This window comes from Lolium rigidum, chromosome 5, assembly GCF_022539505.1.
Source record: "Lolium rigidum isolate FL_2022 chromosome 5, APGP_CSIRO_Lrig_0.1, whole genome shotgun sequence".
Taxonomy (NCBI): domain Eukaryota; kingdom Viridiplantae; phylum Streptophyta; class Magnoliopsida; order Poales; family Poaceae; genus Lolium; species Lolium rigidum.
The window spans coordinates 78,168,746-78,182,202 of NC_061512.1; the positions used below are offsets into that span (position 1 = coordinate 78,168,746).

The 13,457-nt window shown below is 49.1% G+C and overlaps 1 protein-coding gene and 1 pseudogene across 1 annotated transcript; one reads left to right on the top strand and one right to left on the bottom strand.

Annotated features, from left to right (window-relative positions):
• Window positions 1-637: 637 nt before the first annotated feature.
• Window positions 638-3,487, top strand: LOC124652847 (MADS-box transcription factor 20-like). The gene is made up of 8 exons (XM_047191893.1): window positions 638-822; window positions 1,642-1,720; window positions 1,835-1,899; window positions 2,615-2,714; window positions 2,813-2,854; window positions 2,942-2,980; window positions 3,108-3,202; window positions 3,321-3,487. Coding segments are annotated over exons 1-8 (606 nt in total). The 3' UTR covers window positions 3,322-3,487.
• Window positions 3,488-6,467: 2,980 nt separating this feature from the next.
• Window positions 6,468-9,215, bottom strand: LOC124656133 (annotated as a pseudogene).
• Window positions 9,216-13,457: the final 4,242 nt, after the last annotated feature.

A 13,457-nucleotide genomic window follows, 5' to 3' on the forward strand; every position in this document is an offset into this window, starting at 1 on the left:
GGCTGTAAAATTTCGTGCAAACTTGTTTCAGTCCTCTTTTTTGAATTCTGGCATAAGCCGAATATGCATCGCCCGCTGGAGCCAGCCCCAGACGCAAACGGACATGCGACCATTTCCGCGTCCGCCAGGTGACGCAAACGGACACCCGCGAACATTTTGGATCTCCGAAATGCATCGCGCGGCTGGAGATGTGCTAAGTCCGAGTGTTTCCACCCCTAGCCATGGCTGGCAGCCACACAACCGAGACGGAATCCACCTGCAGTTCCTCTGACCACGGACCCCCCCACCGCCCGTACGTCCGTACCACCTCGGTGCCGTCGCCCGCCACTCGCCGGCGGACAGCGGCGTGTGTGCCGCCTGTGCGCGTGGGCTGCCACCCCGCAGGGGCACCGAGCCAACGGCTTCCGGCCACGTACGAAACAGAGCCCCTCCGGCCAACCATAGCTCGACAGCGCCGCCCGTGCCACTGTCGGCCCCCACAGTGACGGCCCCGCCGGGTTACTATAAATAGGCTTGCCTGACACCGCCTACCTATACCTCCACGCTCCTCACCTCGACACTGCCAAAAATAGAAGCAACATAGCATAGCACGCAGCAGGTGGCGGTCTGTGCCCGGAGGACATTGCGTTGCGGCGGCATGGGGAGGGGGAAGGTGCAGCTCCGGCGGATCGAGAACAACGTCAGCCGGCAGGTGACCTTCTCCAAGCGGCGGTCGGGGCTGCTGAAGAAGGCGCACGAGATCGCCGTGCTCTGCGACGCCGACGTCGCCGTCATCGTCTTCTCCGCCAAGGGCAGGCTCTACGAGTACTCCGCGCACACAAGGTCAGCACCCCATTCCAGCCGGCGGCTTCCATTAATTCCTGTGTTGATATTCTCTTTTCTTTTCCAGGCATTTCACTTTTGTTACTCTATATTTTTCCTTTCACTATGGCATACTTTTTGTTGAGAAAGAGAGAGTAAAATACTACTACGTAGATATATCTAGCTAGCTAGCCAGTGAGCCGATCTCATATAACATTTGTGGTACATTTCCCTTTTCTGTTTATTTCCTGTTATGGAACTATTGCCCTTGAAGTAAAAAAAAAAAAATACTCAGCTGTTTCGGTACATGCTGGCGACCATGGCCTAGTATGTTCTATTTATGGAACCATAGTACGCACATGTACCTGCTCTTTGTACTACCACTATGCCGCGGGACTACTATACAGTACAGTACCCTCTCTGGACCAAACAAACACAACTGAAAAAACAAACAGTGATGCATGTGTGAGAGCATGACCATGCTGGTACAAAAAGATTCCTCGAGCAAAACACAACGTGCCTATTTACTTACACTCTACACTAGTCGCTCCTCGCCGTTCTGTGTAGCTGATTGAGAAAACTATGCCGCGGCACTCTTATACAGTATTGCAGTACACTACTCTCTGCACCGACGTACACACCTGAAAAAATGCATGCGTGGGACGTACGACCTCTACTAACGCATGCTGGTACCAAAAGATTCCTTCAACAAAGCACAACGTGTTCATTTACGATAGTTTGTCGTCGCCCTTTGATTGCGGCAACTTTGGTTATTTTCCTTGGTTTGTGCAGATCAATTAATTACTTGTTGTTGTTAACTCGATTTTGTTATTTTTTTAGCATGGAAAGAATCCTCGAGCGATATGAGAGATTTTCCTTATCTGAAGGAAACATGGTCGAAGAATTCACCGATCTCGAGGTATGGAGTACGTTTTAACATTCTTTGTCTTATGTATGCTGCAATGATCTAATTATGTATTATTGCGCTTGTTACCTTAATTACCGAGTACTATTTTAAATTTGTACTGGACAGGGGAGTATGAACTACGATCATATCAAGTTGACTTCTAGGATTGAAGCTCTACAAAAGAGTCGAAGGTAACAAAAGGGACAATATTTTTTTACCCCACAAATGAAAACTAAGAAACTATCATAGAAAAAATAAATTCTTATTATTTTGTATTTAGCAGATCAGACAACGTTGTAGATTTGCACTGGTGTCACTACTCACTAATATCGTTGCGTATGCAAAACTGTAAAGTATATACATACTATCTCTATGAATTAAAAAAAGAAGCTGCATTTGTAAAGTACTATCGTAAAGGTACACGTAGCTTACCTTTTTTTTTTTGGTGGGGGTGGGTGCGGGCAAAGATGTCATTAATTGATGTCAGTGAGTGCTATAAACAGAAACATGTGACTTGATATTTACCCATCGGCAAGTACAAGGACATGACTGCACGCTAAGGCAATTGATTGGCTGGTTTCTCCAGGAGCAGAGCTCGAGCTCAGTTTTGAATACCCGCTTAGTATCTCTAAGAATAAAAAAAGTATATTTTTCAAAGTATCATAAGGTACACGTAGCTTACTACTGAAAGTACTACAAATCAATTAAAATCATCTGTTATTCAGAATTGATCATTTTGGTTACAGCTGGATAATTTCTTGACAAAAGATAAGCGAGTTAAAAATAATAATCTGAATGTGTCTTACCATTTTCAGAAGTTGAGAAGAAAAATGCTAAACGTGCACACGTCATACATTTCTTTGTAGAATAACTAATCTCCTTTTTACTAATCCTGCGTGCACTCAGGAATCTTATGGGAGAGCAACTGGATTCCCTGACAGCGAGGGAAGTCCAGCAGCTTGAGCAGCAGATTGGCAATGCCCTCCGGAACATCAGGCTCAAAAAGGTGCACACAAAGAACTACTAACTATTACTTAGGTAAAAGCTATGTTTGCTTCGTCATCATTTCACTATAGCTAACTGTTTTGTGGTTAATTCGTTCAGAATCATCTCTTGACCAACTCGATCGGGGAGCTCCAAAACAAGGCAAATTTTACAATATATTGATTCTTGAAGGTCAGATAGTCCTCTCAGTACTCGCACTTTATTAATCCTTTGATTTCATCGCTGCAGGAAAGGATGTTGATGGAGCAAAATAAAATTCTGGAGAAGGTAAATTTAACTCCTGCAAAGAAAGTTTGCTTTAGTTTTCGATTGAACACAGCATGATTGCTCATATGGTTGGACTGAAATTTTAGGTGAACTGAATCAAATATTTTGTGTCTATTCATGTCAACAGGAGAAGGCTGAAGTACTGGAGGCATCCCTGCACAAGAACCGCCCTGCTCCCTTCTGCAATAATACAGTTGCCTCCCTGCCCAACCTGAACATCTGGTGAGGGCATTCATCCACTAATTTCTCCTATGCATTGCATGTTTTATTGCTTCAATCTCCAGTTCTTTTCTTCTGACTGCAAACGTTAGTCTGAACATGGACATGCATCAAACCACAGAGGGACGTGACACCTCAGAGCCAGGATCTGAGACGACGACAACGCTCAAACGAATGAGCAGCGGTGGCGGTTATGTCTTTCCTTGGTTGATGCTCCGGCCGTCGTCGGATGACTAGAGGAGGACCGAGTACTTGCATAACATATGTTTTAGTGCAAGACCCTTCAGAATTTCAGATGCTATGTTCCCAGACATTGCTGCTGAATAATTTGTTGATTGCTAGCTTCTGGTTTTCTTATTGTAGCGTTGAACATGTACTGAAGAAAAGCTCTAGTTAGTTCAAGCTACTAGTTTGATGTGACTCCTGTCATGTGATATATGCTGCCGGATTTGGATTTATTTTGGATGTTGATTCAGTGGAAACATTGACGTGGACGTCATATCACTTCATCTTTTGCGCTTTTTGTAGAACTAGTACTGCAGGAGACAGGGGGCGGTAGACTTCCTTGAGAAAATATCAATGTTTTTAGCATGCTATAACAAATAGTGCGACTTCACGACCTACTACAGTGGGCGATTGTACATACATTTCATTTAGAGAGACACTGCTCATGATGGTACAACGTGCTATTAGCGGCGCTGTGGCGCACTATTTGAACATTGGAAAAACTGGAACAAAAGTTGGTCATATTTCAAGTGTGGTGGATTAGTTGTTGAAAAGGCATATATTTTTATGAAACACGGTACAGACGCAAATGCACACATATATGTACGTACACTCGTTTCTATAAAAATATTTTTACCCCGGCCAATTGTTGTACTAGTAGTTGTACACTCATGAGGTTTCCATGCTTTTTAATTAGGGAGCATCGATGGTATGGAACAACCGTGGCCTGGGATGGTGGGCTATTTGTTTGGGCCTGGTAATTTCTAGCCACCGTTTGTCATGCTTGAACCCATAGGTTTATTATATGCTACTGTTTTGTAACGTAAGAAGCTTCTGACCCATCAAGCCATAATACACGCAGAAAATCAAAATATTAGAAGTTCATAATGTAACTCGGTCACAAACTAATACTACAAGCTGCAACTCTACTTGTAACTAGATAAAATCAATTACAACTGAAAAAGAATTCAGTTGCAAATAATAATAAATAGTTACAACTACATTTAAAATTTTAGAAAATGACTGAACGCAGTTGTAATTCCATTTGTAACAAAAAAAAACCTCAAGTTATAACTTCACTTGCAATTTTTCAGTTACAACATCACTTGCAACTGGAAAATCTCAGTTGCAACCGCACTTACAACTGGAAAAGTTATGTGGTAAATCTAGGTTACAACACAGTTGCAACTACAACAATCTCGTTTGCGACCCACTTGCAACTAGAACAAAATCGGTTGCAACCTCACTTAGAACTGGAAAATCTCAGTTGTAACTGCCACAATAGCACAAAGCACAACACAATTGAATGGTTCACGAGTAGCTCAGCCTCGAAGCCCACCACCGATAAAAGATAAGTGCCTTACTATGTTGTGATCTAAATTCTTACAAAGGATGAGTGGAGCGAGGCCCGTCACCAGGAGGCATGAGTCAGTATGGATCACCATCGACCTAGGACAGAAATGCTACATACACCTCTTGTAAGCCACCGCACGGGATTAGTTCAATTTCCGAAATCCCCGAAACAGTGTAAACTCTCCACATATCGTAAAGATTTTGATGACTAGTGCCCGTGGTTTTAGCCTTCTCATTGGAGGAATTTTTCACGTTAAAATACCAGTGTCTCCCTATGTTGTTTTGATCTTTCTTCTTCTCTTTGCATGTCGTGACAACACTAACAAGCCCACGACTGAAACAAAAAATGGCATTCCCTTGCAAAATAATCATAAAAAAATCTTGAAAACCCATCAAACACATGACTAGCTTACTGGAAACAAAGAGACCTCTCAACACCACGACATCAAGAAAACAAATACTTCTTTCTGTTTAGAATAACAAAAATGTTTATATGTAGATACATCTATTTAAGGAAATTATTTTGGATCGGAGGAAGTAGAAAATAATGGGATGCCTCATCTCCCCACAAAAAATGCCAATCGATCCTAACCCGTAAAAAAATCGGGTGGTTGGCGAATTAATTGAAAAATAACTTAGCTCTCAACTAGTCAAGAACTTAACTAAAAAAACCGAGAACTAGCAAATTCATTTCTATTAGAGACCCACTAGCGTGGCGACTGCTAGCAGGAGCCAATGATAAGTTCACTCGTGGCAGCGAAAAATAGATACAAGAAACAATAGTTGCCATCCCGCCGCCGTGAGATTAGGACATGTACAATGAGAAGATGTCAGCCTTTCCTTATTGTCGTTATTTTTTTTGGCGAAAGGGAATTTTTTATTGATCAAGGAATGGGTGTTCCATCCTGCAAACAAGCCAGTCTAATAATGTCTGGCCCGTGGCGGTGCCAAACCATGGTACACTGAGAAGTGTAACCAAATCTAGCTAGGAGTGACTTACACCATTCAACTCTCTACCGATAAAATTAACCTGGCACTCTCTACCCTGATTACATAAGCCCTTGACTTCGCTAACAAGTGTTGCCACCTTGGCACGGTTGATTGCTCTTGTCATTTATCATGGATGTCGCTAAAAACCAATCACTCTCGATGATGATGTGCTTCTCCGTGCGCTCTAGAGCTAGCGCAAGACCTTCGTTAAATGCGAGGATTTCTACCTCAAGAGGGATGTCGCATGTTGTTTAATTGGAGAAGAGTGAATGAAGAAAATAAGGTTATCTTTCCTTAACTAAAGGATCATCCCTTACAAAATAAGTCAATCTAATTTTTTACTAAAATTAATAAAATATTATTAATTATTAGAGATGACAATACCAGATAATACATGATACAACTTAAATTCAGTGTCTTTTCTAAATAACGTGAACTTTAAAGAGAAGGCAAACCTTCTTCTCTATCATTGTAGATTGTACATGCTGTTTTTTTTTTGTTTTTTTTGTTTGAGACCCCTCGATCTGTGTTACAGCTGTAGTATCTGAACTTATGCACTAACTCAACACCACACTCACACCACACACACGCACACCACTAGTGCACAAGTTAGACCCTAGAACTATACACACTACATGCTGTTAGAAACACGTACGGATGCTATTCCGTCGCGCATGCCGAATAGAATTTAGTTAACCTCCTAGCACCTTCCATCATGGTTTGTGACGTTGCTCTCACCGGCTGCCCCCTTCTTTGCCTTGATGAACTTAACAAGATCCAGAAGCGCCGCGTCGACGCCGTCATTTCTCATCAGAACCTCAGCGACCTCCGCCGGTGTGATTTGCACCTCTTCCATGAGCTGCTCGATCTCCGGAAACATGGCGTGGTCTTTGACAGAGTGGTAGTTGCTGGCCAAGATCCTAAACGACTCCGGGGTGCAGTAGCTCATGTGGATGTGCATGTCCATCCTGCCGGGCCGCAGCAGCGCTGGGTCCAGGCGCTCCCGGAAGTTAGTGGTGAAGACGATGATCCTCTCGTCCCCACTCGTCGACCACAGCCCGTCGACGAAGTTGAGCAGCCCGGACAGCGTCACCTTGTCTTCGCTGTCGTCTCCCGTGAAGCCGGGCCTGGGGGCGCGCCTATCGGGGCCTTGGTCGCCGGGTCGCTGGTGCAGGTCGATGCTGCAGTCGATGTCCTCGACGACGAGGATGGATCTGTTGCTCATGCCGACGAGGAGCCTGCGGAGGTCCGAGTTGGACTTGACCTCGGTGAGCTCGAGGTCGTAGATGTCGAACTTGAGGTAGTTTGCCATGGCGGCGACGAGGCTGGACTTGCCGGTGCCTGGCGGGCCGTAGAGCAGGTACCCGCGCTTCCACGCCCTGCCGGTCCTGCTGTAGTATTCCTTCCTGTCCACGAACCTCTCGAGGTCGTCCATGACGGATTTCTTGAGCGTGCGGTCCATGGCGAGCGTTTCGAAGGTGGACGGGTGGCGGAGGTCGACGGCGGTCCAGGCGTCGTACTCGACCATGTGCATCTTGAGGTTCCGCTGGCGGTCCCTGATGGCCTTGGCCGTGTCGAGGACGAAGGGGAGGTACGAGGCGAGTGCCTTCTCCTTGTGCTTCTTGTGGAAGCTGAGCTCGAAGGACCTGAGGCAGACTTGGAGGCCGCCGCGGCCGTGGGCAGCAGCGCCGCGACGGTTAGCGGAGCAGCCCAACACCGCGGCGGGGTCGCGGGAGACGAGGCGCCAGGTGTATTGGACTCCGTCGTGGGCGTCGACGGTCTCCTCCCCGTGGTCCATGGTGAGCGCGATGCCCTGAGAGGATTCGTCGACGCGGCAGGCGCGGATGCGGCGCACGCCCGAGTCGGATGCGGCGCGCGCGGCGAGGTAGGCGCGTGCGGCGTCGTAGAGGTGATTGGGCGCGAGTCCCTCGGTTTCGTCGATGACGATGGTGTGGAGGGAGGAGAGGCGGGCGCGGAGGGCGGAGAAGGAGAGCTCGTCGGGGAGGAGGCCTGTCAGCAGGCCGTGCAGAACCATGGCCGTCCCCGCCGCCGTCGCGGCCATCGCCACGTACCTCTCGTACTCCGACATGGCTGCCTAGCTAGCTAGATACCTCCTCCTCTTGCTCGACTCGATCGACGGAACGAAGAAATCTTACAACCTCGTCTGCTAGAAATCGAGCTGAAGGCCTGAAGCCGGAAGGTAGCTAGCTAGGGCAACGTAACGTGCGTGCTGGTATTTATTAGGAGAACAGTATTTTCTTCCTTCGACTCGGGGCCGGCATGATCTCTGTTCTGTATTACTTCTCGGAACAATACAGAAGTTGTGAAGTTGTACGAGTCAAGGCCTGAGGGGTTGGGATAAGTTCAGATCTGATCACAAGTTGTTATCCGGGTAAAACAAAGTTATCCGAGAAACAAGATCATACTGTGTTTTAGGTGTCCTTTAGATATAGACAAAATCAAAGTTTGTAAAATTGATTAAATATTTAGTTTAAATATTAAAATGTACTTTGTAAAATCTGTACTGCTAGAATCACTATAAACTATATTTCATATTATATGCCATTAATATTATATATAGTTGTTGATATATTTTTATATATTATTGATCACACTTGAAAAAAATAACTTTGACTGAGCACATAACACGAAGTAAATAAAAAGACAAGGAGTACTGAGCGAGCCGCCGCAACGTCGTCATCGTTGCCACTGGGAGCCTCGGCGAGCTGGTGCGTCACGTCCAACAGAAAAACGGAGGCTCCCGAAGGACGAGGAGGTCTCTTTTAGCCAGTTAATTTTTTTTTTGAACATGAAAGATCCCGAAGGACCGAGAGCTGCATTAAGTCAACACGGTTACAAACCAAATTACAGAAAGGGCCTCGAAAGAATAAGAAATAACAGGCCAGCCCTTTGATTTTGCATACAGGACCCTAACGTAGAAACTGAAAACGCGAACAGGTCCCTGGTCATCGCCGGAGAACGGGCTCCGCCATCGACTGCCTTCCGCGCCGCCGGGGACAAGCCACTTGGGGCGCGGACGACCAGTACTGTCAACGACGAGCCGTAGAAAAGCCTTCCTGTGGAGGAAGATCTCCTAGAGAAGGGCCGCCCTTCAGCCATATGATGTAGGGGCAGGGCGATGACGCCGGCATAAGTCCCCTGCTGATGAACTTCCCAGGAAGAACACCACCCCAACGGCGGTGTTGATGAAGCAGGCGCAGCTCCAAAGAACTTGTAATACCGCCACCGCGTGCGGGAAAGCAAGAACACCATCGCTGTCCTCGCCCTCGCCGCCACGGCCGCCCGAGAGGAGCAGCTTTGGTGTGCTACCTTCACACCAGAAGCAGCCGGGATAAGACCTCCAGGAAGCAGACGCGTTGGTGACGACGCGGCTGAGCTCCTCCTCGCCTCCACGGCTGGCTAGGAACTCCTCCACGATGTTGTTCATCGGCGTGCACGCGCTTTCCCCCTCGCCTCCAAGGCCGGCTAGGAAAGATGCCGCCCGCCGCTTCCGCGCTGCAGCAGGTGGTAAACCGCCGCTCTTTTGTTGAAGGGAGCGTCAGTCCTCTGCTTCCCTCTCCCCTCCGACCACCGGAGAAGAATATGAAACAAGAGAAACCCTAAAGGAGCTGAGATCCTGGCGGCCAGATCTCCTCCGCTCCCACTACCGGGCATCAAGCCCCCTACCGGCATACTGCCACTTAAACTACCTAGACTATTTACTCCGGAGCCTCCCCTCCGCCCATCTCTACCGGCGTCGCAGTCGAGACCGGCCTCGGGTGGGCCCGGCGCCCTCGAAGGAGCTCTCAGTTACTGTGGATAAGAGAGAGAAAGGGAGGGGAGAAAGAGCGCCCAGTTGTTAGCCCGTTAATTATGTTGCATCATTAGAAAGGTTGTTTTAAAAAAATAGTTTAGGAGACTTAAAAGAATATTTTCTAAATTTTCTCTCTTTTTCCATGATTTTTTTAGGAGAACAAAAATACAATTTCTATTTTTTATTTAACTTGATTTTGGGAGACTTTGAAATTATTTCCTATATTTTCACTATTGTTTACATTAATCATTCACTATTTTTGCATGAACTTTTCACTATGTTTGCAGGATCTCAACAGTGATGTTCAAAAAATATATCGAGTTGCAGGACAATTGTTTTGTGTTTCTCCAGGGTTCGGTTCAGAAGGCGGGATGGAAGAGAGAGAATGGGCTCATCGTGCGACAAGGTCGATCGATCACTCAAACTGTTCGGTATCTCCACAATTGAGTGAGCTGTGTTGCGAAGGAAAATGACCTCTTAGGCATGTGCTCGAGAACTTCCAAAAGGCACGGCATATAGGAGAGACTCGAAAGAATGACTTCCGGACCATTGTCGGGTCAACTAGAGTGAATAGTATAAAACCACCACATTGATGGTGAAATTTACCGTATACTACCACTTTATGTTTGCGGGACAGAAAACCACCACATTTTGCTCGGTTTTTTGCGGAATGCCCTAAACCCAAATTGAACGCGAATTGACAGGGAATTTGACTAATCAGGGCTGAGGTGGCATCACAGTTAGTGAACCTGCTGACGTGGACCTTGGTCCCACCTGTCAGGCAACATTAAAAAAATAAAAGTATGGAAAATCAGAAAAGGAGAGATATCTGCTTCTCGATCCCGACCCGACCGTGCTTCTCAGGCCGCCGCCGCGCGCTTCTCCGGTCAGGACGCCGCCGCGCGGGCGCCGCCGATGAGCGCCGCTGCCGGTGCGCTCCTCCTCGCGACCGAGGGCTGGCCCCCTACCTCTACGCCTCTCCCTCTCCACTCGCGCGAGGGCGCCGTCGGCGCAATCCTGCTCGCGGCAAATGGTCCTGGCCACGGACCACCGCCGGCGCATGCTCCTACCTCTCCGCCTCCACAGCGCGAGCGCAGCTGGCCCCTACTCCACTCGCGCGCTCGCGGCGGCCTTGCCAGGGAAGAATCGCTCCATCGCGCCGAAGGCGTGAAGGTCCCCGCGTGAATCTTATCAGCACCCCAGTTCGGCCTTGTCCTGTTCTCCATTTTGGCCGAAGGAATCGAGCCCTGGTGCTTCCATTTGTCGACATCGTCGTCGTCTTCTCCACTTCCGGCCAAACTCGCCGTCGTCCAAAATTGCTTTGCCTGAGCGAGAGGATGAGTCCACCCGCCGCTCGTTCTCTTTCCCGAACCACGCCGCCATCCGGATCCGATCCACCCGTCGCTCGGTTTCCTCCCCGAACCACGCCGCCGCCATGTCCAGCGTCTGGCGGGAGGGCACAACGAGGAGGGGGCCGCGCTGGTGGCGAGTATGGCCGCAACCTGTCCGGCGTTGGTCTCGCCGGCGGCGAGGACCGAGCCACGGCCCGCACCGGTGATGAGCTCGCGGCGGCGGTCTGACGGGAGGGCACAGCGAGGAGGGCGGCGGATGGGCACGGTGAGGCGGCGGCGGGCGGCCTTGGCGAGGTCCGCGGCGGCGCACTGGCACGGCGAGGCGGCGGCGGGCGGGCTCGGCGAGGTCCGCGGCGGCGGACGAGCAAGGCCAGGCGGCGACGTGCGGGCTCGGCCAGGCGGCCAGGCGTGCGGGTGCGGGTGCGGGTGCGGGACGGTTTGGGATCTTTTTTTACAGTTTTTTTGGATTTTTTAATTGAACTATTATATGGGTCCACTCCATCTCACAGATTCCTGCCACATCATCACTTACAGCAGACCCCACCGGTCAGAAATTGTGTCAATTTCAGATCAATTCGGGTTTAGGGCATTCCGCAAAAAACCGAGCAAAATGTGGTGGTTTTTTGTCCCGCAAACGTAAACTGGTAGTATACGGTAAATTTCGCCATCAATGTGGTGGTTTTATGCTATTAACTCGGTCAACTAATATTCCAATGTGGAAGGAAAATATAGGCAAAGTGAAGGTTGAAAGTGAGGAAGCTTATGAGTGGCTTCAACAACTAGTGCTAAACAAATGGATAAATCGTTCTTTAATGATTTCCCCATAGCGTGACATGTTGTTAAAGAATCATTAATGAGTTTTAAAGAGGTACTAATAGCTTATAGCTTATAAGCTTATCAGTCTTAGGGCATCTCCAGCGCGCGACACATTTTATTATCCGTTTCGTTTGCGTCGCGCTGCGGACGCAAAAATGCTTGTTTTTGTCCGCGCATTCGTTTGCGTCGGGTGGCTCTAGCGGGGCAACACATTTTTTACTTGTTTTTTTTCTTTTCTTTTCTCCATTTAAACATAGATCCAAATATACATATTGAAACATTATTTTACACAAACTAATACATAGTTTGGACCATGTAATAGATAGTTTGAACCATATTTGACACAAATAAAAACATTTTAAAAAAGAAGAAACCAGTTGTGTTGATTTCCGTTTGTTCGCTGCCAAGAAAGAACATTCGAGGGTACACTCAGTCACCCAAACTGGAAAATCTAGCTGGTGACAGTGCCCCTGTTGGTTCTTCCGAGCCGGATTTATCCATTAGTGTCCGAACCGGATTCGCCGGTGTGGTAGTGCCTGCGGCAGGCTGTGTCGTCGAACACCTTGACGATCATCTCGCCGTCCCCCTCGTAGAGGAAGGTGAGCTGGCAGCCGGGCTCGAGCGCGAGGTCGGGGGCGAACTTGTCCCACCCCGTGTGCAGGTACATCTTGCCCCGTCCGTCGAACAAGACCTCGACAGTCCACCGACAGAAGTTGCAGCTGACCTCCCGCAGCTGCAAGTGCGTCTGCTCGACGCCATCGATGAACTGGGCGAACTTGTCCGGGAGCCGCTTGATGCCGAATGGGTCATCATCGATGCGGAGGAGGAACTTGAAGCAGCGGTCGTCCTGCGAAGACGAGGAGGGCGCAGGCAACGGCGAGCGTGGGGCCGTAGCTGCTCCACCATGGCGGCCCCTGCCCCGGCCCGGGGGCGCCCAGGCCCGCGGCCTCGACCTCCTCGCCGGCCACTAGGACCCGCCATGGACTTCCTCGCGGGCCTGGCTGCGTCGCAGGAAGAGCTAGGCGGCGCTACGGTGGAGCTTGTGGCGGCTAGGGTTTATTTGGAGGAGTGGATGAGAAAGAAGAACGCGCGCCCTTTTTATATAGGCGCGCCCTCTTTATATAGGCCGGAGGCAGTCGATGGCCGCGGGACGCGTGACGTCGCCATTAACGTGGTTGGTGGAGGTAGGCGGCGGCCGCTAGGCAGCCGAGGCATCGCTATTAACGTGGCGCAGACTGCCGAGGCGACGCAATGGCGCCAGTCGCTGGCGCGCCTCAGAAGACACTTCGACGCAGGATCGCTGCCAGGCTGGCTCGACGAAACGTCCGCCAGACGCGAGCGGACACTTTGCGCAACCGCGCAGCGTCCGCAGAGACGCACCCGAGGCGCATATTTAGGCCAGGTTTGCGTCGCCGAGCATGCCCGGTCACTTTGCGTCGCCCGCTGAAGGTGGTACCAGACGCATTTTTCGGTACGGTGGACGCAAACGGTCGCTCCCAGACGCATTTTTCGGTACGGTGGACGCAAACGGTCGCTCCCAGACGCATTTTTGGTACGGTGGACGCAAACGGTCGCTCAGCGTCCGTTTGCGTCGCGCCGCTGGAGATGCCCTTACATAGCTTATCGACTTATCAAACTATGATTCATATATATTTTTCGTTCTATTTCAAAACTAGCTTCATTTTACAAGCCACAGAGATGCCCAGCT